The sequence below is a fragment of the Heteronotia binoei genome, chromosome 1 (assembly GCF_032191835.1).
Source record: "Heteronotia binoei isolate CCM8104 ecotype False Entrance Well chromosome 1, APGP_CSIRO_Hbin_v1, whole genome shotgun sequence".
NCBI lineage: Eukaryota > Metazoa > Chordata > Lepidosauria > Squamata > Gekkonidae > Heteronotia > Heteronotia binoei.
The window spans coordinates 257,804,719-257,832,002 of NC_083223.1; the positions used below are offsets into that span (position 1 = coordinate 257,804,719).

Sequence of the window (27,284 nt, forward strand, 5' to 3'; positions counted from 1 at the left end):
TAATTATTTGCTTAATTTAGGCATTTTGCTTAAAATAGGCATTGAAAATTCTTGCTTCATGGGAACTGGGGGCCAGAATACAGAGCAGATATGTGCCTTCCTGCTTCACTTGCGTTTGCTTATTCTCCAAGGTATAATTCTCTCCCCCTGCTCTACCACCAGTGTTTTTGGGAAGATTATCTAGAACAGAGCCCTGACCTGAATAGCACAGGCTCATCCAATCTCAGAAGCTAAGTAGAGTCAACTCTGGTTAATAGTTGGGTGGGAGACCATCAAGGATGTCCAGGGTTGCTACACGGAGGCAGGAACAGCAAACCACCTCTGAAGGTCTCTTTCCCTGAAGACTTTACAGGGTGGCTGTAAGTCAGCTGCAACAATGGCATTTACCACCACAACCATCTAGAGCTGGATTAGGCCAGGGCATTTTGTTGCTTGTGACTTGGTATGCCCCCCCTTTTTTTAAAGTTGTTTTAATTGGGGACGAATTCTCGACTAGAATGAAGTGCCTTATTATCTGCAATTGCATTTTAATTGCAGGGTATACTGGAGATAACTTGGCCTCTTTGGAGAGGAGAATCTGGCAGATGTGTTTTTGTTTCCTTTCTCACACACACACCCCTTAAACAGGAAAAAGGTGCTGAGAATGTTTGTTCTGGTTGGGTGTTAATTTGTTCTGGTTGGGTGTTAATCCAGAATCCCCCCCCCCCAGGAGAAATCCCAGAGTGACATCCTGCTTCCCTTGCCCTTTCCTCCCACCCCCATTGCTGTAACAAGCCATGCTTGATTGGTTTCCCAAATTGGAAGTATTCCTTATCTAGCCTTTCTCTGAAGCTCTTTGTAACCCACCATGTCCCTCTTGGTCCTGCTCTGGGCCTCTTCCTTACCTTCGGCATTGCTCTTCTTTCAAGTTCACTTGATGATGATGATATTGGATTTATATCCCGCCCTCCACTCCGAATCTCAGAGCGGCTCACAATCTCCTTTATCTTCCTCCCCACAACTGGAGAGCCAGTTTGGTGTAGTGGTTAAGTGTGCGGACTCTTATCTGGGAGAACCGGGTATGATTCCCCACTCCTCCACTTGCACCTGCTAGCATGGCCTTGGGTCCGCCATAGCTCTGGCAGAGGTTGTCCTTGAAAGGGCAGCTGCTGTGAGAGCCCTCTCCAGCCCCACCCACCTCACAGGGTGTCTGTTGTGGGGGAGGAAGGTAAAGGAGATTGTGAGCCGCTCTGAGACTCTTCGGAGTGGAGGGCGGGATAGAAATCCAATATCTTCTATCCCTACAACAGACACCCTGTGAGGTGGGTGGGGCTGAGAGAGCTCTCACAGAAGCTGACCTTTCAAGGACAAGCTCTGCCAGAGCTATGGCTTACCCAAGGCCATTCCAACAGCTGCAAGTGGAGGAGTGGGGAATCAAACCCGGTTCTCCCAGATAAGAGGCCATGCACTTAACCACTACACCAGACTGGCTCTCTGACATCTCTTGAGTCAGGCCACCTATGCCTGGGATTATGGTTTCTGTGTGTGCTTGGAGCACTGCTAACCCTGGGTGGGGATTATTTTCTTGTCTCTTCCAGGGCCCCTCTGTCTCCTGGTGATGCTGAGGCTGCAGAGCGCCTAGTTCCCAAGGGGCTGGTGAGCTCGGCGAAGTGACTCCGCCAGCCGCCTGCCATGCTCTGGAGTCATTGACTTCTGGGCCATCCGGTATCTCTTGATGGATGTAAACAGCCTCCAGAAAGGCAAGAGGCGTCAACGGTGTGGCATGCGAACCAAGGGCCAGAGTCTCTTCCCTGAGTAGGAGGCCCTCTCACTGCAACCCAGCCGGGATTCAAGGAGAACTCCTTTGCTCAACTCTGTGTTGCATAAGAAATTGCTGCTCCATTCTGGTCTCCTCCCAGTGCCATAGAGAGGCATTTGTTGCCCAGCACGTTCCTCCTACAAGCCATTTCTTGCTTCCCTGGATCCTAGTCTGTTGCCTTCTTCTGCCGGTGCCATGGCGGGCAGCACCGGCCCCTTCCTTCTTTGGGCCCAGGACGTGGCCACGCTGCTGATCCTCAGGGTCCGCCGCACTGTCCTGCAGACAGCCATTTTGCTTTGTGTCTTGCTGCTTCTCCTCTGGGTCTCCATATTCCTGTATGGCAGCTTCTACTACTCCTATATGCCAACGGTCAGCTACGTCAGCCCCGTACACTACCAGTTCAGGTCAGTGCTTCAGATCGGAAATGTGGGTGGATGAAGAGGTCAAGATCAGTATTGAACTACAGTAGTGGCCATCTGCTGTGAATGGCCCCTCTGCTTTTCTGGTGTTTGTTTGAATTTTGCAAAGGCAATGCCACCTCTTCTTTTTCACGGCCTTTTGGTTCCACATATTTGCATTCTGCAGTTTTCTAACTTAAGGGAACTTGTCACACATCTGATAGTGGGCTGTAGCCTGCAGACATGTATACCAAAATAAGTTTTCCAGGTGTTAATAAGACTCCTTTTTGTTTTGTTATGTTTTGCTGTTATACACTTACCCATCTTCCCCCTTAATTTAATTTCGACTTTTGAGTGACTTAGAGAAGATTTCTGTCCTCACCCCTTGAATAATCTTTTCCCCCTATCAAGTCACAGTTGACTTTTGAAGACCTTGCAGGGTTTTCATAGGCAGGAGACGTTCAGAGGTGGTTTGGCATTGCCTGTCTCTCTGTCATGACCTTGGTATTCCATTCAGCTACTAGCCAGGGACTGCCCTGCTTAGCTTACAAGACCTAATGAGACTGGACTTTCCTGGGGTCTCCTGGTCAAGGCCCTTGATTAATAAATAATTACTTTTAGTTTGTGTGTGAATAAGAACTATGTATCCTGAAGAAAGCCCACGTGTTGTGTTTCTGCACAAGTCAGCGTTCTGGGTGTATTTTGCTTTTGTAATTTTGGTTTATCTCTGTGTTGCATTTGTACCTGAGGCTAACCAATGACCTGCCCCTGATGGAGTCTGATTGGACAACTGCAAAGCCAGCCAGAGCAATAAATCGTGCACTCCTCTATGGATAGGTTGGATGCACAGGAGTTCTTTTCCATTTTTGTGGTTCATGAGTATAAATGCAGCTGTGGGCTTAAGGGAGAAAAGGTTGAGCTAGGAGGGTGGACGTTCCAGCTGGTATGCATGGATGCATGCCTTGGAGGCTGAAGTTTAACTGAGGCAGTAATTCTGTGTCTGGGCTGTCCTTCACATTGCAAGCCTTGCCTCTGTGGTTAAATACTCCTGCAGTCTTTATTGAAAACCATTTTTTAAAAAATCCTTGCACATGGAAAGCTGATGCGTTAAGGAGCAGTGTTCTAGCAATGTTTTCTAACAGCGTGGGATTTTAAAAAAATTGGCAGCTGTGAAAGTGCCTTATATTGAATCAGATCCTTTGCCTGTCAAGGTCATTGCTGTCACTAGCGTGGTGTAATAGATAAGGATGTTGGACTAGTGTCTAGGAGACCTGGGACTAAATCCCTGCTTGTGCCATGGAGGCTCCTGGGTGACCCTGGGCCAGTCATGCTCTCTCAGCCTGGCTTACCTCCCTGGACTGTTGTGAGGATAAAGGAGGGCAGGAGAATGACGTAAGCTGCCTTTGGTCCCCCGTGGGGAGAAAGGCAGAGTACAAAGACGCAGGGATCAGGGGGTTGGCCTTACAGTGGCTCTCCTCCTTCCTTGATGAACAGGGACAAAGGGTGGCAATTGGGGGAGAGCTGTCTCAGAGGCACTCGCTAGATTATGGGGTGCCGCACATCTACATGCGCCCCCTTGCCCAGATTGTCCGGAGGTATGGGTTGGGGTGTCATCAATATGCGAATGACACCCAGCTCTATCTACTAATGGACGGGCGGCCTGACTGCGTCCCAAAAAACCTGGACCTGGCGCTGCAAGCCGTGGCAGGTGGGCTCAGGCTGAGTGGGTTGAAGCTGAATCCAACGAAGACAGAGGTCCTTTGCTTGGGTCGTGGCACTCTGGGAGGAGAAATTCCTCTCCCAGTTTTTGACAGTGTGTCACTGAAAGCGGCACACCGGGTCAAGAGCTTGGGGGTCCTACTGGAACCTTCATTGTCAATGGAGGCCCAGATAGCAGCCACTGCCAAGTCCACGTTTTTTCATCTTATAGGGGCGAGGCAGTTGGCCCCCTTCCTCAGGCGCCAGGACCTAGCAACAGTGATCCATGTAACGGTCACCTCAAGACTGAATGTCCTCTACATGGGGCTGCCTTTGTGCCAAACCTGGAAGCTGCAGCTGGTGCAGAACGCAGCGGCTAGGCTATTGTTAGGGCTCCCGAAGTGGGAGCATATACAGCCGGGGCTGCACTGGCTTCCGGTTGCATACCGGGTTCGGTACAAAGTGCTGGTTATTACCTTTAAAGCCCTATATGGTCGAGGGCCTGCCTACCTGAGGGACCGTCTCTCCCCATACGAACCCCAGAGAGCACTGAGGTCAGTGGGAAAGAACCAACTGAACATCCCTGGGCTGAGGGAGGCCAAATTGAAGAACACAAGAGAACGGGCCTTCTCTATCGCAGCTCCACACCTGTGGAATCAACTTCCAGATGATGAAGTGCGGGCCCTGCGGAGTCTTGAGCAATTCCGCAGAGCCTGCAAGACTACTCTTTTAAAGATGGCCTTCGCTGAATGCTGAGTTAATGATAGATTTGCTGCTGTTGTATTCCGCCATCAATTTATTAAAAACCTGAAATTTAGCACCATAAATGTTAATTTTAATTGGAATGTTGATTTATATGATGGTTTTATAGTGTAGAATTTATTGAATTATATGATTTTATTGTATTATATTGAATTAATATGTTGTGAGCCGCCCTGAGCCTGTTTCGGCAGGGAGAGCGGGATATAAATAAAAAGTATTATTATTATTAAAGTAAATAGTAATCAACATTGTCTATCATGACCAGCACTAGCTCTCCAGTGTCTCAGGCCAAGGTCCTTGCCTATAATCTATTTATCTGATTCTGTTTAACTGAAAATGTTGGGGTGTTAATTGGGGACCTTCTGCAAGCCAAGCATATGTTCTACCAGTAATATTCCCCCTTCTGCAGTCTGAAGTGATGCAACCAATGTGTGGTCTTTCCACACCCATTCGAAGAACCATGGTAGGTATTCAGGGAGAGGTGGGTGTCTTGTGAGACAATGGAATCTCCTTAAAATGTTGGGACCTCACCTGACTTTGATCTTGGGGAATCCTCTCACTTTTTCTAGGTCAGATTGTAGCTTGTCTGGACCAGAACTGTGCTCTTTTCCTGTAGCCAATGTTTCCTTCCTTAAGAACAGCCGTGACCGGGTAAGTGGCCAATATCAGAATGCTTCATGCTTGGGTTGACTGTGGTTGGTGTGTTTCTATAAACACATGATGAATTTTTCAGGCCTTTGGTCCATTGAGCTCAGTATTATCTGCCCTGATGCTCAGCAGCAATCTTGTTAGAAGGATCTTTCTAAGTACCTACTACTAGAAATCCTTTTGGTCAGGAACTGAACCCAAGAAATTCCCATGTACCAAGTGTGCCTTCTTCTGCTGCATCAATCAAATCAAACTGTTGAAACGGTGGCAATTAGGAGGAGTTATGCAGAGCTAAAACAGTCTCCTCCAAGGCAGCATTTGAAAATGTGTTTTAAGAATGTTCACATTACAGGTTATTAGGAAAGGGACTGAAAATAACATGGCTTATATTGTAATCCCCTTGCATGGTTCTATGGTATGGCCTCTGGTAATGGTATCTCCGAATATATCAATGACCCCAGAGGTCTATCAGTGGCTACTAGCCATGGTGACTAGGCAGTTAACGTCTGAGTATTCATAGGCAGTAAACCTCTGAGTCCCTGTGCCAGGAGGCAACATCGGAGAAGGCCTCAGCCTCTGGCTCTTGTTGGCCCTGCACAGGAGCTAGTTGGCCACTGTGTGACACAAGATACCATAAAAACATAAGAGAAGCCATGTTGGATCAGGCCAATGGCCCATCCAGTCCAACACTCTGTCACACAGTGGCCAAAAAACCCAGGTGCCATCAGGAGGTCCATCAGTGGGGCCAGGACACTAGAAGCCCTCCCACTGAGCCCCCCGCCAAGCACCAAGAATACAGAGCATCACTGCCCCAGATGGAAAGTTCCAACAATACGCTGTTGCTGATAGCTACTGATGGACCTCTGTTCCATATATTTATCCAATTCCCTCTTGAAGCTGTCTATGCTTGCAGCCACCGCCACCTCCTGTGGCAGTGAATTCCATGTGTTAATCACCCTTTGGGTTAAGAAGTACTTCCTTTTATCTGTTCTAACTTGACTGCTGAGCAATTTCATTGAATGTCCACAAGTTCTCGTATTGTGAGAAAGGGAGAAAAATATCAGACTAGATGGACCACTGGTCTGATCCAGCAAGGCTCTTACCATGTTCTTTTGTAAATTTTAAAATCTTATTTGGGCAAAATAATGCCACCATCTACCATCTTTTTTTTTTAAGCAATGTGTTTGTGATGCTCAGTATCCACAGCGCTTTGCATACATTGCTGTGGTAATCCTGTTGGAAAGGAAAGTATCTTCTTCCGGGCCTGAGGGCCTTTTGGCCTGGAAAAGGCAGATGGAAATCCGCTCAAAGAGTGATAGGGATGAAAGCATGCGTTCAGTTCACTGAAACTTCTTTGTTTTAACTCACTTTCTCAGTAGCATCTTGTAAATAATATTTTGGTTTCTCAGTGACATCAGTGCTACAAGCCTGTGTAATTGTGTTCTTGGAGACTACATGGCAACAAGCTTTACCAAACAGTATCTTTCCTATAACAAAAACATAAATTACAAATAATTGATTGCCTGTCCTTCTACAGAACGTTAAAACTCTCCTATTGGACAGTCTTGGGCATGTTTTTTAGGCCTGACATGAGACAAGAGGTCAGAAGGCTGCAAACTTCATCAAATATTTATTTATAATATATTATCATGCCTATGGAGGAAGGCCTCAAGAACAAACAATAAAGATAAGTCACAGCTATAACAGCTATAGCAGTTAATAAAATAGGTTGTTGTAGCAGGACATGGCATGGGGAAGGTGATGATCAGTCCCTTCCCCAAGATGTTTCAGTTGCTTCTGGCTTTTTGCTTCAGAGGCCCCACAAAAATAGCTCTTTAGAAATGTGCGGGTGTTGAGTTTCTGTGTGGGGGTGGGTCTCTTCCCACCTGGTTTCCTGTGACAGCATCACCCTGGTTTTTCTCGACAGCATTGTTTAGTGTGTGTGAAAGATTAGCGATTTCCCACCACCACACACACATCCCAGCCCTCTTAGATATTCCAGAGTCCACCTTCCCTGAAATCCGGACACTCAGTCCTTAGAACAATCCTGTAAAGCAGGGCTGGGTGGTTATTTCCATATTACAGACGGAATGGCTGCAGGCTGAGAGAGTGCGAGTGGCTTGTTTGAAAGCCACCCAGGGAGTTGACACTCAAGGCAAGATTTGAAGCGGGAGCCTCCCTTCTCACGTTCTTAGTCACTGTGCTAGACCGGTTCTTGACAGCCTTGCATTAAAGTCTGTACAATGTACTGGCCTACAAATCGCTTCACTGTCCCACTTTCCCACAAAATCCTATGGCACTTGGGGTTTTTTGGCCACTGTATGACACAGAGTATTGGACTGGGTGGGCCATTGGCCTGATTCAACATGACTTCTCTTATGTTTGCTGTTAGTGGTCTGATACCTCAGACAGTGCTAGAGCTTTTCCTAGCCAAACTTACTGTGCTTGGACAACTGACTGTTTCTATTCCTTCTGGCTGCTCTTTGTTTTTGAGATGGAAAAGCAAACTGGATAATCTGGCTAGAATAACTTTGATCCTGTGGGTGCTTCTGGAATTCTGGGGAAAAGTAGTGCAGTCATAAAATGGCTGCCATATGAGAGCAGTCAGGACATCTCAAACCAATCATTCTCTTATGAGAGGCTATTTTCAAATGGGCTCTTTCTACAGACTCAAAACCAGTGTGGTGTAGTGGTTAGATTATCAGACTAGGATCCAGGCAAACTATGTCCAGATCCCCATTCTGCCCTGGAAGCTTGCTGGGTGACCTTGGGCCAGTCATATGCTAGCCTACCTCTCAGGGTTCTTGTGAGGATAAAATGGAGGCGAGCAGAATGATGTGTAAGCCATCTTGGGACCCCATTTGGGAGAAAGGTGGGATATAAATGAAGTAAATAAATAAATGTGAAAGGCCTTCTGAATCACCTCTAATGATGTGAAGGAAAGCCTTGTCTCTTTGCTTTGGGAAAGAAGCAAGGGGGTCCAGGAAACACATTAGCAGACTGCATGACTTATGTGGATGCAACATGTGGGACTGGTCACAAGACTAGTTCAGCAGAGCACAGAAGTTAGCTTTTCTTGATCAGGCATAATGTCTATATACAGGGCTTTTTTGTAGGAGGAACTCCTTTGCATATTAGGCCACACCCCCTGGTGTAGCCAATCCTCCAAGAGCTTACAGGACTCATAGTACACAGCCTACTGTAAGCTCCAGGAGGATTGGCTACATCAGGGGGCATGGTCTAATATGCAAAGGAGTTCCTGCTACCAAAAAAAGCCCTGCCTATATATAAACTTAAATCGCTCTGTGGTGGGAGTCTTGCCTCTGATGTGTTCTGTGTCTGCAGGTCCTCATGTATGGCCAGCCATATCGTATTTCCGTGGAGCTGGAGCTGCCAGAGTCTCCCGTCAACCAGAACCTGGGGATGTTCATGGTGGTCATCTCCTGCTATACCAAAGGCGGCCACATCATCTCCTCATCAGCCAGATCCGTATGTATACCAGAGATGGGTATGGGTGGGTGAGGGAAGGCTGTCAGTATCGCTGCTTCGAACTCTCTTCAGAATGAATGACTTCTCTGCTATGTTCTGTAATTGCTTCACATTCTGGAAACGAGTATACCCGGTTCTTCCCCTGCCTATGGGAAAAAAAAGAGGTGTATGCATTAGATAAAATCTGCAAGGGCGATGTTATCTGAAAAGATGCCTTCCTAGTTCTGTAGCTGTCCCTGTAAATCTGGTTTAATTTTGCAGACAGGCTGAGCCGGGGAATGTGGTTCCAAATACTGGAGCGTATGAAAGGATGGATGGCAGACCTTGTAGAAAGAGAGGGGCCAAGGGTCCTTCATGGCTCAAAGCCACAACTTCTGAGCTGGAAACTTTATGCCTAATCTCAGAACCTAATTGAGGGATGAGCAAACTGAATGGTACCCTGACCTGCTTGTTCCCATGAGACATAAGAAAGATGACTTTTTAAAGTCACATTGGAGATATGTCTGTTAGCAGGAATTGTCTATAATAGGTGAAATAGAAGCTCCCTATTTAGGGATGTTATACCTTTGTGGTGGAGACAAGTAACAGAGGATGCCTCTTTTTTGCCAGCTTTGCTGCTCAAAACAAAATTCTGGATTCTTGTCTTGGTCTGATTGATATGCACTTCTTAAATGAAACTTCTCTTTTTATCTTTTCAAACCCCCTTCTCAGTAACTGTCCTGGGTTATCTGTACATGGAGAGGTACTGTGCTGTACTAGGATTACCAGCTGCAGGTTGGGAAATACTTAGAGATTTTGCAGGGTGGAGTCTGAGGTGGGGTTTCAGGAGAGGAGAGACTTCAATGGGTCATAATAGCATAGAGTCCATCTTCCAAAGCAGCCATTTTCGCTAAGTGAACAGATCTCTGTCACCTGGGGTTCAGTTCCCTTTAAGCTCTTGTCGCCTGGGGTTCAATGTTCCCTCTAAGCTGCAGAGTCTTGTGAGCAAAAATTGTAATTTGTGAGCTACTGGTATTAAAGCTGTGAGCTACTGGCATTAAAGTTGTGATCTACTGCATAAATTATTGTGCTCTGGGATCATCCTTCCGGAACTAAGACAAAAATGTGTGAGCTGGAGGCTAAAAATCTCACGCTAACTCACCTCAGAGGGAACACTGGTTGTGATAGCGGGAGATCTCCAGCCACAACCTGGAGGTTAGCAATTGTATGCTATACTGACCAAGATTTCAGAACCTTGTAAGAAATTGGCAGAACATTAGCTGTTTTAGCAAGCTTCACAGCCATTTTGAACTAGAGAGAACAGGGGATGTAGCTTTTTAAAAAACAAAACTTCTTGCCATTTTAAAAATCTTTTCTACTACTTAGGATACATTACCTAACAATTTTAATCAAAATAGGCTAAAATAGGTCTATAACCAAAATTCCATAGTAAAACATTAACATAAAAGGACTGATTTCTTTAATGTAAATCTGGTGGAAGACAGGAGGGCCTGCCGTGACTTGGTCCATGGGGTAGCAAAGAGTTGGACTTGACTGTGTGACTGAACAACAAAATCTGGTGAACAGTAGAAGTTAAAGTAAACTAAGTTTTGTAATGTTAGAACAAATCCGGTTGATGGACCATTTAAGGCAATTTCATGTGGCGCTCAAACAGTATGTGCTAGATTTTTTTTCTGAGATTGCTACTGTGCCTTGCTGTCTTTACCCTCAGTGTATTTTCTGGTTTGTGATGTGGCTTCCTCTGTTTTTATTTTTTTGGCTGTCATGTCATGCTGTGTTTTTAGAAGCACCACAAACATTTCTATTTCTTTTTCTTGTTTGCTGACCATATCTTATCTCTTAAATCAGGGTTCCCCAACTTGGTGCCAGTATTTCCCTTGGTGGCTGGTGAGCTTTTCAGAAAGTAGGTGGAGGCATTGTAGGGCAGGCCTTGTTATTGGCTGCCCTCATTCAGATGAAAGGGTTTTTCACAGCTGTGGTAGCTGCCGCAGCCACTGGAGAATTTTTCATGGTCAGTGTGTCGTTCCATTCTCCTTTCAAATCTCCTTTTTAAAATTCCCCATTCTCTTTTTCCCATCACCCTTGGGCTTTCCTTCATTTATTTTTATTCTCTTTTTTCTTCCTCCCCTCTAGGGTTTTCCTTCAATTTTATTCCCCTCGCTGCAAAGTGAGAAAGGTTATCCTATGGCAGCCATTTTGTGTTTGGATGCACCTCCTATGGCAGCCATTTTGTGGTGGTGCTCACCACCTCCTTTCAACATTCCAAAGGGGCCCACAGATTTCAGAAGTTTGGGGACTCCTGTCCTAAATTATGAGGGTTTTTTCTTTTTTCTTTTTTGTTTTCATGAAAAGTTAGTTATAGACTCTGATCCAATGACAGATTTCTGGTAATAGAAGGGAGGGGTAGGGTTGCCAGTCCCCAGGTGGGGGCAGGGGATCCCCCAGTTTGGAGGCCCTCCCCCCGCTTCATCAGAAAGCGGGGGGAGGGGAGGGAAATGTTTGCTGGGAACTCTTATTCCCTATGGAGATTTATTCCCATAGAAAATCATGGAGAATTGATCTGCAGCTATCTGGGGCTCTGGGGGGGCTGTTTTTTGGGGTAGAGGCACCAAATTTTCAGTATAGCATCTAGTGCCTCTCCCCAAAATACCCACCAAGTTTCAAAATGATTGGACCATGGGGTCCAATTCTATGAGCCCCAAAAGAAGGTGCCCCTATCCTTCATTATTTCCTATGGAAGGAAGGCATTGAAAAGGTGTGCTGTCCCTTTAAATGTGATGGCCAGAACTCCCTTTGGAGTTCAATTATGCTGATCTTGGCTCCACCCCTAATGTCTCCTGGTTCCACCCCCAAAGTCTCCTGGCTCCACCCCCAAAGTCCCCAGATATTTCTTGAACTGGACTTGGCAACCCTAGGGAGAGGTGTGAATTTCCACTGAATTTCTCTTCCTCTTGTACCTGGAAGTCCACTCTCTGCCCTTCCAGCAGTATTTTGTGTTTCAGTGGGACAGGGAAGTAAGGAACTCCCATTCCCTTGACAGAAATCCCTTCTATTGGCAGAAATTACCACAGGATCCAAACCAGGGCTTTTTTTGTAGAAAAAGCCCAGCAGGAACTCATTTGCATGTTAGGCCACACACCTCGACACCAAGCCAGCTGGAACTGTGTTCCTGCTAAACCCTCATCCTGTTAGCCATTATGTCTAAATTAAGCCTCCAGCTTCTGAGACAGCATATTTCTCAGTACCAGTTGCTGAAGCAAACTGGGGAAAGCTGTGTCCTATTTGTAGATGTTTTGAGAGATATCTGGTTGGCCACTGTGAGAAACGAATCACGTAGTATATCTTGTTGAGATCACTCCAAACGCCACAAAACTGTATGAGCTTTTGAGTTCTTTAGACATGTTCATTCCTTGGATGTTTAAAAAAGGCAAGGTGGGGGACTTTTATGGCTGCTTTGTATCTGGTACTGAGTATATTTGCATAGGTTGTAGTGCTGGGTGGGGCTGCTGTTAGGTTACTCCTTTTTCCTTCTGGAAAGAATAGTGGCGCCTCTGACTACAGTTATAAAAACCAGTGGTTAGTCAAGTGAGAAATGATGCTGAAATAGGTGGTGTGATCCAGTAGGGTTGGTCTTGTGTTAATTGACAGCAGAGTACACCTGTTCCTCGAACACATTAGTTAGCAGGCTCAATCTAAAGCATGAGCTATCACATACAAAGCCCTTCACAGCCTTGGATCAGCATATCTGCTAGACTGTTGGGTTAATGTAAATTCCAGTCCATCAAAATAACAGCCAGATGGTACTATACACCTAAACAACTTCATAAAATGTCACTGTCTTAAATCTCCAGACTGCTGGAAAAGATGTGAAAATGCAGGGGATTTTCTACATACTTGGTGGCTATGTCCGAAGAATAAAAAGTTTTGGTCTAATACTGTGGTCAGTGTTCCCTCTAAACTGACTCAGCATGAGCTAGCTCACAAATTTTTAGCCTCTAGCTCACACATTTTTGTCCTAGCTCAGGAAGAATGACCCCAGAGCACACTAATCTATGCAGTAGCTCACAAAGTAGAATAAGAACATAAGAGAAGCCATGTTGGATCAGGCCAATGGCCCATCCAGTCCATCACTCTGTGTCACACAGTGGCCAAAAAAATTATATATACACACACACATATATATACACACTGTGGCTAATAGCCACTGATGAACCTCTGCTCCATATTTTTATCTAACCCCCTCTTTTGTTTAAAACAATTTTATTTAGTGACATATGGTAACAATATCTTATTCCTGCATCATTAATAACTTCTTTTTATCTCTCCCATGTATTACTTTCTAACCACCCCTCCTCCCATTACTTGACCCCCGCCGGTGTTATTTACTTATAATACTAATATTAAAAGGTACCCTTAACTAATAAAAACAAAAATTTACATTCTTCTTCCTTCTAAGACTTAATCATTATCAAAAATTGTCCAATGTCCTTTTATTTTCCACTCTTTTTCTACATATCTTCTGAATTTTTTCCACTCCATCTTAAAAACTTCTAAGTCATAATCTCTTAAAACTCTTGTTAATTTGCCCATTTCACTCAATGTCATAACTTTTACAATCCAATCCCATTTCTCTGGTATTTTTTCTTGCTTCCACAACTGTGCATATAATGTCCTAGCAGCTGAAAGCAAGTACCAAATTATAGTTCTATCTTCTTTTGGAATTTTTTCCATTTGTAATCCCAACAGATTACAATTTTCTTAAATTCATATCCCAAGATCCTAGAAATTTCTTGTTGAATCATCTGCCAATACTTTTTTGCTCTTTCACAAGTCCACCACATATGGTATAAAGAACCTTCATGTTTTTTACATTTCCAACATCTGTCTGGCATCTTATTGTTCATCTTTGCCAACTTTTTAGGAGTCATATACCATCTATGCATAATTTTAAAACAGTTCTCTTTAATACTATGACACGTCGAAAGCTTCATAGAGTTCTTCCACAAATATTCCCAAGTTTCCACCTGTATTTCTTTATTTACATTGATTGCCCACTTAATCATTTGAGATTTCACTACTTCATCTTCGTAGACCATTTAAAAAGTAATTTATATAGTTTTGAAATTAATTTTTCATTGTCTCCAAGCAAAACTCTTTCCATTTCTGTTTGCTCTTTTCTTATTCCTTCAGTTTTAATATCATTATCCACCAAGCTCTTTATTTGTTGCATTTGGAACCAATCATATTTATTATTCAGCTCTTCAGCAGTTTTCAATTCTATTTTGCCACGTTGTATTTTTAATAGTTGATTATATGAAAAGAACATAAGGGAAGCCATGTTGGATCAGGCCAATGGCCCATCCAGTCCAACACTCTGTGTCACACAGCGGCAAAAAATTTTATATATACACACACACTGTGGCTAATAGCCACTGATGGACCTCTGCTCCATATTTTTATCTAAACCCCTCTTGAAGGTGGCTATGCTTGTGGCCGCTACCACCTCCTGTGGCAGTGAATTCCACATGTTAATCACCCTTTGGGTGAAGTACTTCCTTTTATCCGTTTTAACCTGTCTGCTCAGCAATTTCATCGAAAGCCCACGAGTTCTTGTATTGTGAGAAAGGGAGAAAAGTACTTCTTTCTCTACTTTCTCCATACCATGCATTATCTTGTAAACCTCTATCATGTCACCCGCAGTCGACGTTTCTCCAAGCTAAAGAGTCCCAAGCGTTTCAACCTTTCTTCATAGGGAAAGTGTTCCAGCCCTTTAATCATTTTAGTTGCCCTTTTCTGGACTTTCTCCAATGCTATAATATCCTTTTTGATAACCACTTTTCTTCACGCGTCTCAGCTGTTATTTTTATTACTTCTGCTGGCGCTACCCATAACGGTTTTCTCTCATCTCCATATTATATTTCATCCATCTATTTAGCAAATTATTTCTTATATAATGGTGAGAGAAAAAACCATCCATCTTTTTTTCCCCATAATACATATAAGCGTGCCAGCCGAATTTATTTCCATGACCTTCCAACGCTAAGAGTTTTTTGTTTAACAGCATCATCCATTCTTTTATGCACACTAAACAAACTGCTTAGTGATATAATTTTAAATCTGGTAATTGGAATCCGCCTCTCTCTTTTGCATCTGTTAAAATTTTCATTTTAATCCTTGGTTTCTTCCCAGCCCACACAAACTCTGAAATTTTTCTTTGCCATCTATTAAATTGTTTACTGTCTTTCACAATCGCGATAGTTTGAAACTAATACATTATTCTTGGTAGAATATTCATTTTAATTGCAGCTATTCTGCCCAGCAATGACAAATTAAGTTTATTCCATTTTAACATATCTTCATCCATTTTACGCCATAGCTTCTCATAATTATTTTTGAACAAATCAATATTCTTCATTGTTATCTCCACACCCAAATATTTTACCTTAGCGGTAACTTCACAGCCCGTTAGCCTATGCAATTCCTTTTGCTTATTTACTTGCATATTTTTACATAGAAGTTTTGATTTTCCTTTATTAATACAAAGTCCCGCCAATTCCCCATATTCTTGTATTTTAGCAGTCAACAACCATCTTCCTTATCTTCACACCCCTTCCAACCCTCCCAGCAATTAACACAGAAGAATGGTCACATTCAACAGCCAGTTTCCTTATCACTACCCTTCCAGGAAGCCCCACCAAACAATGGGCACATCCACAAACTGATTGCCCTTTCACCACACCCCCTCCAGCCTAGAAATAGCAGCTCTCCAGCAGCCCTGGCCCCACTCAATGCACAGCAGCCAAGAAGGTCAGAGCGCCTGCTCCGGCTGCAACGCCACTGAGGATGTTCTCCGCAGCCGAGAACGAAACGTCTGGAAGAAAAACTTTCTCCAGTAGAACACGGCACTTGAGCCCGAAAGATTCTACAAACCCTAATAAAACAATAAATTCCTTTCCACTTTTTAGCACTGTCCTTTAAGTTTACAAAGTCCAAATTTTGCCCCTTCTCCCCTTCTTCCGAGCTTTCTAGATTTCAATTTTCCACCTTCTGATTTTATTTTGTTTAACTTTAATTAGTCCCGGAATGAAAGATAGCAATCTGTACCTTTTCTGTAGTTATCCAGATCAACACTGGTCTTGTATAGCTTTAGATGTTTAGCAGTATCAAAGAAGATTAGGATCCTGTCGAGCTTTTGTCAAATAAATGACTGGAAACTTCTGCAGATGATGAAAATACAACTCGTCTCCGGAGACCCCTCAAAGCCTCAAAGGAGCCCCCCCCCCCGGGACTCCCTTTTAGCCAAGGTAAATCTCCTCAAAGTTTCCTGTACATATCTTGCACTGATCTCTGACTGAGAAAAGTAGGCAGTAGGCATTGGATTGCCTCCAACTACTGCGAACAGAAGTTCCAGCCTGCTTCCCTTCTGAGAAGCAGTTCAGCTTGGCATTTTCCAACCCCGGAAGCCCCTATCTAACCCCCTCTTGAAGCTGTCTATGCTTGTAGCTGCCACCACCTCCTGTGGCAGTGAATTCCACATGTTAATCACATGTTAATCACCCTTTGGGTGAAGAAGTACTTCCTTTTATCTGTTTTAACCTGACTGCTCATCAATTTCATCGAATGCCCATGATTCCCCACTCCTCCACTTGCACCTGCTAGAATGGCCTTGGGTTAACCATAGCTCTGGCAGAGGTTGTCCTTGAAAGGGCAGCTGCTGTGAGAGCCCTCTCAGCCCCACCCACCTCACAGGGTGTCTGTGGGGGGAGAAGATAAAAGAGATTGTAAGCTGCTCTGAGTCTCTGATTCAAAGAGAAGTGCAGGGTATAAATCTGCAATTCTTCTTCTTATTCAAGAGGGCTTTTCTACACAGGCAGCAGAGCAGCACTGTACTAAATGATTCACAAAGTTACTGGGATATAAATTATGAGGGACTGTGCTACTGTGTATAGCTTGCTGAAACTAGGATCATACTATGTAATATTTGCATCATTTAATGTGTTGTGTTAATACTTATGGTTTCCTTCAGTTATGTTTTTTAGACTTCTAGTTAGTAGGTTGCCAATCCCCAGTTGAGAACTGGGGATCCCCTGGTTTGGAGGCCCTTCCTCCACTTTAAGGTTATCAGAAGGTGATGGGGTGTGTGGAGGGAATTGATCCCCATAGAGTATAAGAATAGCATCTGGTGCCTCTCCTCAAAATACCCTCCAATTTTCAAAAAGATTGGACCACAGGGTCCAATATTATGACCCCCAAAAGAAGGTGCCCCTATCCTTCAGTATTTCCAAATGGAGGGAAGATGTTTAAAAAGCATGTGGTTCCTTTAAATGTGATTGCCAGAACTCCCTTTGGAGTTCAGTCATGCTTGTCACACCCTTGCTCCTGGCTCCACCCCCAAAGTCTCCTGGTTCTGCCCCCAAAGTCCCCAGATATTTCTTGAGTTGGACCTGGCAACCCTAATTCCTATTTCACTGTTGAATGTCCCAGCCTGTCGATTGCACTTGACTTACTCTGTGCAATCCGCCCTGAGTCCTAGTGAGAAAGGTGGATAATAAATAACATAAATAAAAACAGCCATTCTGGGTTCTTTAACAAATGATCCATTTTTCTAGTACTTTTCTATAATCTCAGGAGTGTTCTTTACAGATATAAAAGACAGATCACCCCATTTTTAAATAAAGATTTCCATTTTACTTGCAGAATAAATATCACTTTTGCTGCTAGTTTACTCAGATCCCTAATCCAGTTCACATCTGGTGGGAATGTTCTCTTCCAGTGGCATAGTATAATTTTTCTAGCAATTGGGGTGGTTTTTTTTTGAAAAAGCTAAACATAATAGGGGATTGGACTAGATGATCCCGGAGTTCCCTTACAATTCTATGATTCTTTGTTAATTGCCCTTCTCTGTTTAATTCCCAGAGTGTAGAATATTCTCTCAAGGTTGCAGGCAGACATGTAAACAAACAATCATATTTGAAGATTCTTAAGTGTTTCCTCTCAATATATACTATGCATGTTGGTGATAAGATTCAAGCAGAACAGCAACTCTGTGACTGGCTGCGGTGTAAGTGTGCCTGACAAGGACTTTTAAGTCTCTCTCCCTCCTCTCTCCCTTTCTTTAAAAAGTTAAGCAAAAATACAGGAGAGAGATCATAGAATCATAGAGTTGGAAGGGTCTTCCATGGTCATCTAGTCCAACTCCCTGCACAATGCAGGAAACTCACAAATGCCTCCCCTTAAATTCACAGGATCTTCATTGCTGTCAGATAGCCTCTGTTTAAAAATCTCCAAGGAAGGAGAGCCCACCACCTCCTGAGGAAGCCTCTTCCATTGAGGAACCACTCGAATGGTCAGGAAGTTCTTCCTAATGTTGAGCCAGAATCTCTTTTGATTTAATTTCAACCCATTGGTTCTGAACCTACCTTCTGGGGCCACAGAAAACAATTCCATGCCATCCTCTAGATGACAGCCCTTCAAGTACTTGGAAGATAGTGATCATACCATCTCTCAACCGCCGCCTCTCCAGGCTAAACATGCTGAGCTCCTTCAAGCTTTCTTTATAGGACTTGGTCTCCAGAACTATACAATAAATTATATCAAGCTAGGATAATGAGCAAAATATTAATAGTTGGTTTAGTCATAAAATAACACGAACAGCTGCCAGTTTGTGAATTAATGTAGTTCACCTTCCTTTCCCACATCCATTCACAGGCTGTTTTCCATTAATGTAGCAAGTCAGCATTTCATATGCCAGCTGTCTGTTGTAGGCAGGGATTTCTGCTTCCAGCTTTTTCCACAGCATTAGCCTTGCTGGTGTTGACCATGTTGCATGCCAAATATTCATGCTGTTTGTACATCATTCTTGCACTAGACCAGTGAAATTGTTCTTTTATCCTGCAGTGTCTTATACCCCAGGGGGGTGGTGGGGTGGGCTCCCTCTGGGAATCCTACCCCCCCAGGGAAAGTGCATGCGCAATACATAGCCTCTCCTCTCCCGGTGTAGTGAATGCCGCGTGGTCACTGTCTGGCTATGCCTGGCAGATGGTCACTGCAATGGCCTCTCCTGCATTACTGCATCCGTAGCAACACCTTCTCGCTGGTCCCCCCTGTTTTTCACAGAGTTTGCTACGTCATGGTGCGACCGAATTGTCCGGCGGTATAACCGGATGGGCAGGCTGGGCCCACCAACCTCGTCAGCCTAAGAGAAGGAAAACTCTAACATCAAACCCGGGCAGATAGAGCTCGTTAATGTAACACCTACCACCTGGAGGACTCACTGCCGGCGTCCCGGCTTACTGGGCCATGGCAGATGACCCCCAGGTGAAAGGGTGGAGCCAGTACCGCACACACTGCGCTTCACCTAAAAAATTCCTCTGCGCAGGCCTGAAGGGCATATCCACACACACAACCCACAACGCATCAAGTCCTGCAGCGATAGGCAAGGGGCGAAACGGCAGGTGGAAGGTGCCACTGGAAGCCGCAGTCCCGATCCTGCATGTAGGCGGTTCAGGATATTGGTCGCCTGATGCTAACCCGGAGACGAAAGCATCTTTCGGCAGCACCCTGAACGACCAAGCAGCCTTATCTAGGGACAGCACTGCTTGCTCCACACGGAGAGGGGCCTAGAAAAGGTGGCCTAAACAAAGCTCGTCTCCCCCACCCCAGTTGGCTAGCCGCGGTCAACGGGCATCCTTACTTGCGGTCGAAAAATAACAACAAAGAAAAGGCATGCACCTGCCTCACAAAGTGTGCAAAGACTAACGATTGCGTGTTGGAACATCAGAACCATGCTTGACACAGTAGAAAGTGGTCGCCCTGAACGACGCTCTGCTCTAGTTGCCCACGAACTTCTCAGGTTGAATATCGACATAGCAGCTCTCAGTGAGGTCCGTTTCCCTGAGGAAGGTAGTCTTCAAGAACACGGTGCTGGCTATACCCTCTACTGGTCGGGTAAGTCAAAGGCTGAGAGCCGCCTTTCTGGCGTTGGCTTCATGGTCAGGAACTCCATTGCCTCCAAACTCGAAAACCTTCCAACAGGTCACTCAGATCGCATCATGTCCATGCGCCTCCCACTTCAAAACAAGCAGCATGCAACACTCTTCAGTGTGTATGCCCCAACCCTTCAAGCAGATCCTGCAGAAAAGAACAAGTTCTATGCTGATCTACGCAACCTCGTACGGAAGACCCCTACAGAGGACAAGGTGATCATCCTTGGCGACTTCAATGCCAGAGTAGGTAAAGACTCGGAAGCCTGGAAAGGAGTACTTGGCAAACACGGCATTTGCAACTGCAATGACAACGGGCGCCTCCTGCTAGAATTCTGCATGGAGCACCAGCTCACCATCACCAACACTATCTACCAGCAGAAGAACAGTCTGAAGACAACCTGGATGCACCCACGGTCCAAGCATTGGCACCTTATCGACTACATTCTGGTGCGCCAGAGAGACCTTCGAGATGTCTTACACACCCGAGTAATGCCCAGCGCAGAATGTCATACGGATCATCGTCTTGTACGCTGCAATCTCCGTCTTCACTTTAAACCCACACCCAGGAGAGGAGGTATCCCTCGGAGGAAGTTTCAGGTTGGCAGCCTTCAGTCAGCCGAAGTTAAAGCTGCCTTCCAGGCAAAACTCCAGTCAAGAATTGAGGACCTCAGTTGCCCCACAGACCCTTCTCCAGAAGCACTCTGGGAACACCTAAAAACTACCGTCCTGCAGATCTCTGAAGAAGTCCTCGGGTTCTCCACAAGGAAGAACAAGGACTGGTTTGATGAGAACAATCAAGAGATCCAAGAATTACTGGCAAAAAAGAGATCTGCCTACCAAGCACATCTTGCTCAGCCCTCCTGTCCTGGGAAAAAAGCAACCTTTCGCGCTGCATGTAGCAACCTCCAGCGCAAGCTTCGAGACATTCAGAACGAGTGGTGGACCAAGCTCGCAGAGAGAACCCAGCTGTGTGCAGACACTGGTGATTTAAGAGGGTTCTACGAAGCCCTGAAGGCAGTATATGGTCCATCATATCAGGCTCAGAGTCCCTTGCATAGTGCAGACGGCCAAGTGCTCCTCACAGACAAGGCATCCATACTGAACCGGTGGTCGGAGTATTTTCAGGTTCTCTTCAGTGCCAACCGCGTAGTTCAAGATTCAGCAATCCACCTCACCCCACTTCAACCGGTGAAAACAGAGTTGGATGAGATCCCCACCCTAGAAGAGACTGTTAAAGCCATCAAGCAACTGAAAAGTGGCAAGGCAGCAGGAGTTGATGGAATTCCACCAGAGATCTGGAAGCATGGGGGCACAGTACTACATAGCTCACTTCACAAAGTACTTGTCACCTGCTGGGAACAAGGCAAATTACCACAGGACTTTCGCGATGCAATCATCATCACCCTATACAAGAACAAAGGGGAAAAGTCAGACTGCTCCAACTACCGGGGGATAACCCTGCTCTCCATCGCAGGCAAAATCCTTGCCAGAATACTCCTGAACAGACTGGTGCCCACCATTGCAGAAGAACTCCTCCCAGAGAGCCAGTGCGGCTTCAGAGCTAACAGGAGCACCACCGACATGGTATTTGTTCTCAGGCAGCTCCAAGAGAAATGCAGGGAACAGAACAAGGGTCTGTATGTGACTTTTGTCGACCTTACCAAAGCTTTCGATACCGTTAGCAGGAAAGGCCTGTGGCAAATCTTGGAACGTTTAGGATGTCCCCCAAGGTTCCTCAGCATGATCATCCAGCTACACGAAGACCAGCGAGGCCAAGTCAGACACTGCAACGACCTCTCGGAGCCCTTCCCAATAGGCACAGGTGTAAAGCAAGGCTGCGTTCTCGCGCCAACTCTCTTTACGATCTTCTTTAGCATGATGCTTCAAAGAGCCGCAGTAGATCTAGATGAGGACGATGGTGTCTACATCCGCTATCGCACCGATGGCAGCCTGTTCAACCTGAGGCGACTAAGGGCACACTCCAAGACAATGGAAAAACTCATCCGAGAGCTACTGTTTGCTGATGATGCTGCACTCGTCTCCCACTCGGTATCAGCTCTGCAGCATATGACGTCCTGCTTTGCAGAGGCTGCCAAGCTATTCGGCCTAGAAGTTAGTCTGAAGAAGACAGAAGTTCTCCACCAGCCTGCACCCCAGGAAGATTATCACCCTCCCTGCATCACTGTGGGTGAATCAGTTCTGAAGACAGTCCAGCAGTTCAGCTACCTGGGGTGCATCATCTCCTCAGATGCCAAGATCGACAAGGAGATTGACAACAGGCTGGCAAAGGCAAACCGTGCATTTGGCCGACTGCACAAAAGAGTGTGGAGCAACAAGCATCTGAAAAAAGGCAAATTCAGAATTGCTCCATCCTTTGCTTCCGATAAAAACACCAATTTATAGTGTGGAAATCCTATTGTTGGAATTATCCTTCTGGGGCAAGTGATGCTGTGTATTCTTGGTGCTTGGGGAGGCAATAGTGGGAGGGCTTCTAGTGTCCTGGCCCCACTGATGGACCTCCTGATGGCGCCTGTTTTTTTTGGCCACTGTGTGACCCAGAATGTTGGACTGGATGGGTCATTGGCCTGATCCAACATGGCTTCTCTTATGTTCCATATCTGTCTGCACAGAGGCTGGAGGAGGTGGCGGCAGTGTGCATGCTTGTGGGTCCCCCAGCATTACTGTCCTTGACACTTTCCTATCTAGCAAGGTGTCAAAGGCCAGTATGCACCAAAAGCAATGTTTTTTCTATGTAAAGAATACGGTGCAGGATAAAAATGCCAAGGAAGCTTTGGCACATGGCACAGATGTGTAAAGCTTTGAATTAGTGAGATGATAACCAAATATGCCTGTTTTTTCCTGCCAGCATGTGGTATCCTTGAAACAAATGTGGGGGGGGGGGGAGAGCCTCTCACTGCAATGCTCCACTTTTTCTAATGTTTTAATTCTTTTTTTCTCTCCTGATTTTTTGATTAGGAAGGTATATCTTGTATATTTTCTTTCCATACATATAATAAAAGTGTGGCTTCTGTTAGCTGCAAAAGCATGAAAGACAGGCCATCCCCAGAAGAGGGAAGGTACTTCTGCATCGGCAGGCAGTGTCTCAGAAGTACAGAAACACATGTCATTCTATTATAACCAAAAGACAGCTGTCTAAGAATCGAATATATTCCAGGAAGTATCTGAGGTTTAAGATAGAAACTTTGAAGCCATGGCAGGAAGTTAGGTGTAGTGGTTAAGTGCGTGGACTCTTATCTGGGAGAACTGGGTTTGATTCTCCATTCCTCCACCTGCAGCTACTGGAATGGCCTTGGGTTAACCATAGCTCTTGCAGAGCTGACCTTGAAAGGGCAGCTTCAGGGAGAGCTCTCTTAACCCCACCCACCTCACCTCGCAGGGTGTCAGTTGTAGGGGAGGAGATTGTGAGCTGCTCCGAGACTCTGAGATTCAAAATGAAAGGCGGGGTGTAAACCCAATATCATCATCATCTCTCTTTGGCTTTGCATCTTGAGGGCTAGGAACTTTATCTTCTAAGTCCATATTGCTTTCCTTTAGAAATGCATGTATACAAAAACTGTGTTTAGATAATATGGCTTCTATGAAGGCTTCAGACTGTGGTACCAGATATACTGTGTAAGAAGAGTCCTGATTAATTGGGCCAGAAGCCCACATTTTAAGAAGGATATAGACAAGCTAGAACAGGTCCAGAGGAGGGCAACGAAGATGGTGAAGGGTCTGGAGACGAAGTCCCATGAGGAAAGGTTGAAGGAGCTGGGCATATTTAGCCTGGAGAGGAGGCGGCTGAGAGGTGATACAATCACCATCTTCAAGTACTTGAAGGGCTGTCATATAGAGGATGGTGTGGAATTGTTTTCTGTGGCCCCAGAAGGTAGGACCAGAACCAGTGGGTTGAAATTAAATCAAAAGTGTTTCCGGCTCAACATTAGGAAGAACTTCTTGATTGTTAGAGCAGTTCCTCAGTTGAACAGGCTTCCTCAGGAGGTGGTGGGCTCTCTTTCCTTGGAGGTTTTTAAACAAAGGCTAGATGGCCATCTGACCACAATGAAGATCCTGTGAATTTAGGGGGGGTGGTATTTGTGAGTTTCCTGCATTGTACAGGGGGTTGGACTAGATGATCCTAGAGGTCCCTTCCAACTCTGATTCTATGATTCTAAGTGCAGCTTCCTATTTGTCACAGTAGCCAACCTGGAAAACCTGCCAGGATGTTAGTGGCCCAAACTTTCTTGCGCTGCTGCTAGAAAAAGGCATTGACAGCTAGGCTACTTCTGAATATGGATGGTTCATTTCACCCTTGTAGTTACAGATGGTTTTATCCTGCGTTACACCACACCAAGCCAGTTACCTTGAACAAAGATGGGCTCATAATTGTGTTAAACATATTCATAAATGTATTGATTGAAAAGGTTTATAGGCTGATCTGTGGTTGGCTTGATCTGTGGCAACTTCCAAGGTGGTTTATAGCATATAAACCAGTGTAATAAAAATCAGTGCTCAATGCAGCAGCCTCAAAAAGATTTTAAATGTTTAACAAGAAATCTTGCAGTAAAACCACTACTACTATGCATAAAAACCTACATGAACTTGCAAAGAGAATCAGTGAAAGAAACATTCCAACAAAAGTCTGGAGGGAGCAGGGAGTAGCTTTTACCTGGTCCTTATCATTCTACAGTTGTAGTGCCAAGAAAACAAGCATGGGATTGAATTCCCTAGTTGAGGAGCCACTATCAAAAAGGCCCTGTTTTCTGGTGGCTACCTGCCTTGCCTCTAAAGATGCATCACATAAAGAAGGAGTGCTGCCATCTGTTTAACTCTTATTCAAGCCAGCCAGCTCAAAATGTTTGTCATCAAAAACAGTAAATTGTGTGACCTATTGGTTGTACTTTTTTTTAATGCACTTGATTTTCAAAAGTTCTGAAGTGTAAAATTCAAAGCAAAATATCAGTGAAAGCATATCAAACATGTTTATTTCTTTGCTGTAGGCTATGCTACACTACCGTTCAGACCTACTGCAGACCCTGGACACCGTGACTTTTGCTGGCCTCTTCTTGTCGGGTTTTTCAGAACAGAAGCAAACGGTGGAGGTCGAACTGTTTTCAGATTACAAGGAGGACTCGGTGAGGGGAAGCAGGGTTCAGACCCCTGGCTCTTGGAGGTCTGCAACTCCCCAGATACAGACTCTTGTGTAGTGCCACTTAAGGCCAATCTCTTCTTCCCACCTCAGGGCTTGCAAAGTTTGCCTCTGCCTATTAGATGTTTGAGTTGGGAACATCTAATGTCCCCATGACTTCTGGAGAGTTTCCAGTCTACAGATCTAACTAGTTCATGCTGAATACTGTTTGTGGGTCATAAAATCATAGAATCACAGAGACCATGCAGCCCATCTAGTCCAACTCCCTGCTCAATGCAGGATCAGCCTACACAAGTGTTTGTCCAGCCGCTGCTTAAAGATTGCCAATGAGTGGAAGCGCACCACCTCCCTCAGTAGCTGATTCTACTGCTGAAACAACTCTGACTGTAAAAAGATTCCCTTCTACAAAAAAGCCCTGGCCATACTGAATGCTAGTAAAATTTATTAGCAGTTGAGGCCATGGATAAAAAAACCCCCAACTCTGGTTCTGGCAGGTTTTTGTCTAAAGTTCTGCAAAAAGTCTCAGGTTTGGATAAGATTCAAGGGCAGGCAGGAGAGATGAGCTCTAATTAGGGTGGGAATCCTTTCAAGATGCATAATGAGCAGATCTGTTATGGGGGGAGTTCAGTGGGGGAATTTCCTTGCACTTTGTAGGGAGGAGGGCTCTTGCTCTCTTCGTAAGGGCTGGGTTGCTTACTGACTTGGTGTCTCCGTCTTTCTTTCTAGTACTCTCCGACAATTGGCGCCTTGATTGAGATCCAGAGCAAGAAAATCCAGATCTATGGGGCCCAGCTACGAATTCATGCTCACTTCACTGGTTTGCGGTAAGGACTGAGCAGCCGGCATGTAATATATAGGGTGATGTGTGGAGGTATCTTGACTGGGATTGGGAAAACTTCTCTTGAGAGGTTTCCTAGGTGGCCCTCTCTTATGGACAGAAGTCTTGGACCCCAAAGGTTGATACCTTGACATTATACACTTTAACTGACATAAATAAAAATAAAAACAAACAAGTTATTCTTCATAACAGCATAAGGAGAGTCCTGCTGGATTAAACCAGATGTCCACCTAGTCTGGCATCCTGTATCACACAGTGACCATCTAGTTCCTCTGGAAGGCCAACAATGGCATAGAGGCTAAGCCCTTCCCCCTAATTTTGCTCCTGGCACTGGGATTCAGAGATTGATTGCCTCTGAACATGGAGGTTCCCCCCAGTCGCCATGGCTAGTAACCATTTATAGCTTTATCTATTAATTCATTTAATCCCATTCTATCGCTGTTTATTCTTGTGACCATCGCTACATTCTCTGGCAGCGAATTCCGCATTTTAATGACTCTCTGTGTAAAGTAGTATTTCCTTTTGCCTGTCCTGAACCTACTGCTCATTGGTTGCCCTTGAGTTCTGGTATTCTGGGAGAAGGAGAAAAAGTTCTCTCTGCCAACTCTGCACCCTGTGCATAATTTTATAAATTTCCATCGCAGTTTGGAGTGTTCGGAAACATTTCCTGGGCCTGTAGAGTAAGGAGAAAAAGTTTCTATGAGACTTGAGAATATCAAGCTGGAGTCTATAGATCAGGGTCCCCAACACGGTGCCAAAGGGTGTCAGAGTGCATACTGACACCTTTTCTAATGCCCACCAATTGTTTTTAGGAAGTAGTTGGGCTTTTGCCCAGTAGGGCTTCTGATTGACTACTAGAGACCTCATTTGGCTGTGCATAGTTTGTAGTTGGCTCTGGCTGCTTCGGCAGCCATTTTGAGGTTGTGCCCCCCACCCTGTGTCAGAATTCTAAAGGAGCCCACAGGCTTAAAAAGATTGGGCACCTCTGCCTTAGATCTGTTCTGGTAATGAGAGTGCTTTGTCTCTCTCTGTCTCTCTCAGGGCCAGGAGTCTTCCCCTTCTTGGTATTTTGTGGCTTTCCTACAGAGTTCCTGGGAATAGAGGGATGTTGAAATAACTTACGAAAGCACAGCATGAAGGACTGGACCGCTGCATAACAGTAACTTCTCTTCCTTCTTGGTCCCTGTCTCACAGGTACCTGCTCTACAACTTCCCAGTCACCTCTGCCATCTTGGGTGTGACCAGCAACTTTGTTTTCCTCAGCGTCCTCGTCCTTTTCAGCTATCTGCAGTGGATCTGGGGCAGCGTCTGGCCCCGAGACTCACTTTCTGTTCAGGTGGGAGATGAGACTTTGCTTGGGGGTGAGATGGGGGGAGGGAGACACAGAGTTGTGGGGAGCTGCTGCTTGTGAGAAATTCCCTGGCTGGAGGAAATCTTTGAACTGTTTCTCAGCACATCTTCTTTATTGGAAGTTCTGTGCCACATGGAACTTGTGCATTCTCGGCATCTGTCCTGTGTT

The 27,284-nt window shown here is 45.2% G+C and overlaps 1 protein-coding gene across 2 annotated transcripts in view; it reads left to right on the forward strand.

Moving 5' to 3' along the window:
- BSCL2 (BSCL2 lipid droplet biogenesis associated, seipin) overlaps positions 1–27,284 on the forward strand; it is a 41,944-nt gene that overhangs the window by 858 nt on the left and 13,802 nt on the right. Inside the window, exons 2-7 of one of the 2 annotated variants that reach the window (XM_060254154.1) lie at positions 1,578–2,202; positions 5,226–5,307; positions 8,650–8,793; positions 24,779–24,913; positions 25,654–25,751; positions 26,960–27,101. In XM_060254154.1, the coding sequence (XP_060110137.1) occupies positions 1,994–2,202; positions 5,226–5,307; positions 8,650–8,793; positions 24,779–24,913; positions 25,654–25,751; positions 26,960–27,101 (810 nt within the window). In that variant the 5' untranslated portion in view covers positions 1,578–1,993. Of the gene's footprint in view, positions 1–1,539; positions 2,203–5,225; positions 5,308–8,649; positions 8,794–24,778; positions 24,914–25,653; positions 25,752–26,959; positions 27,102–27,284 lie in introns of those variants that run through there. The other variant, XM_060254146.1, reaches the window with a different exon arrangement.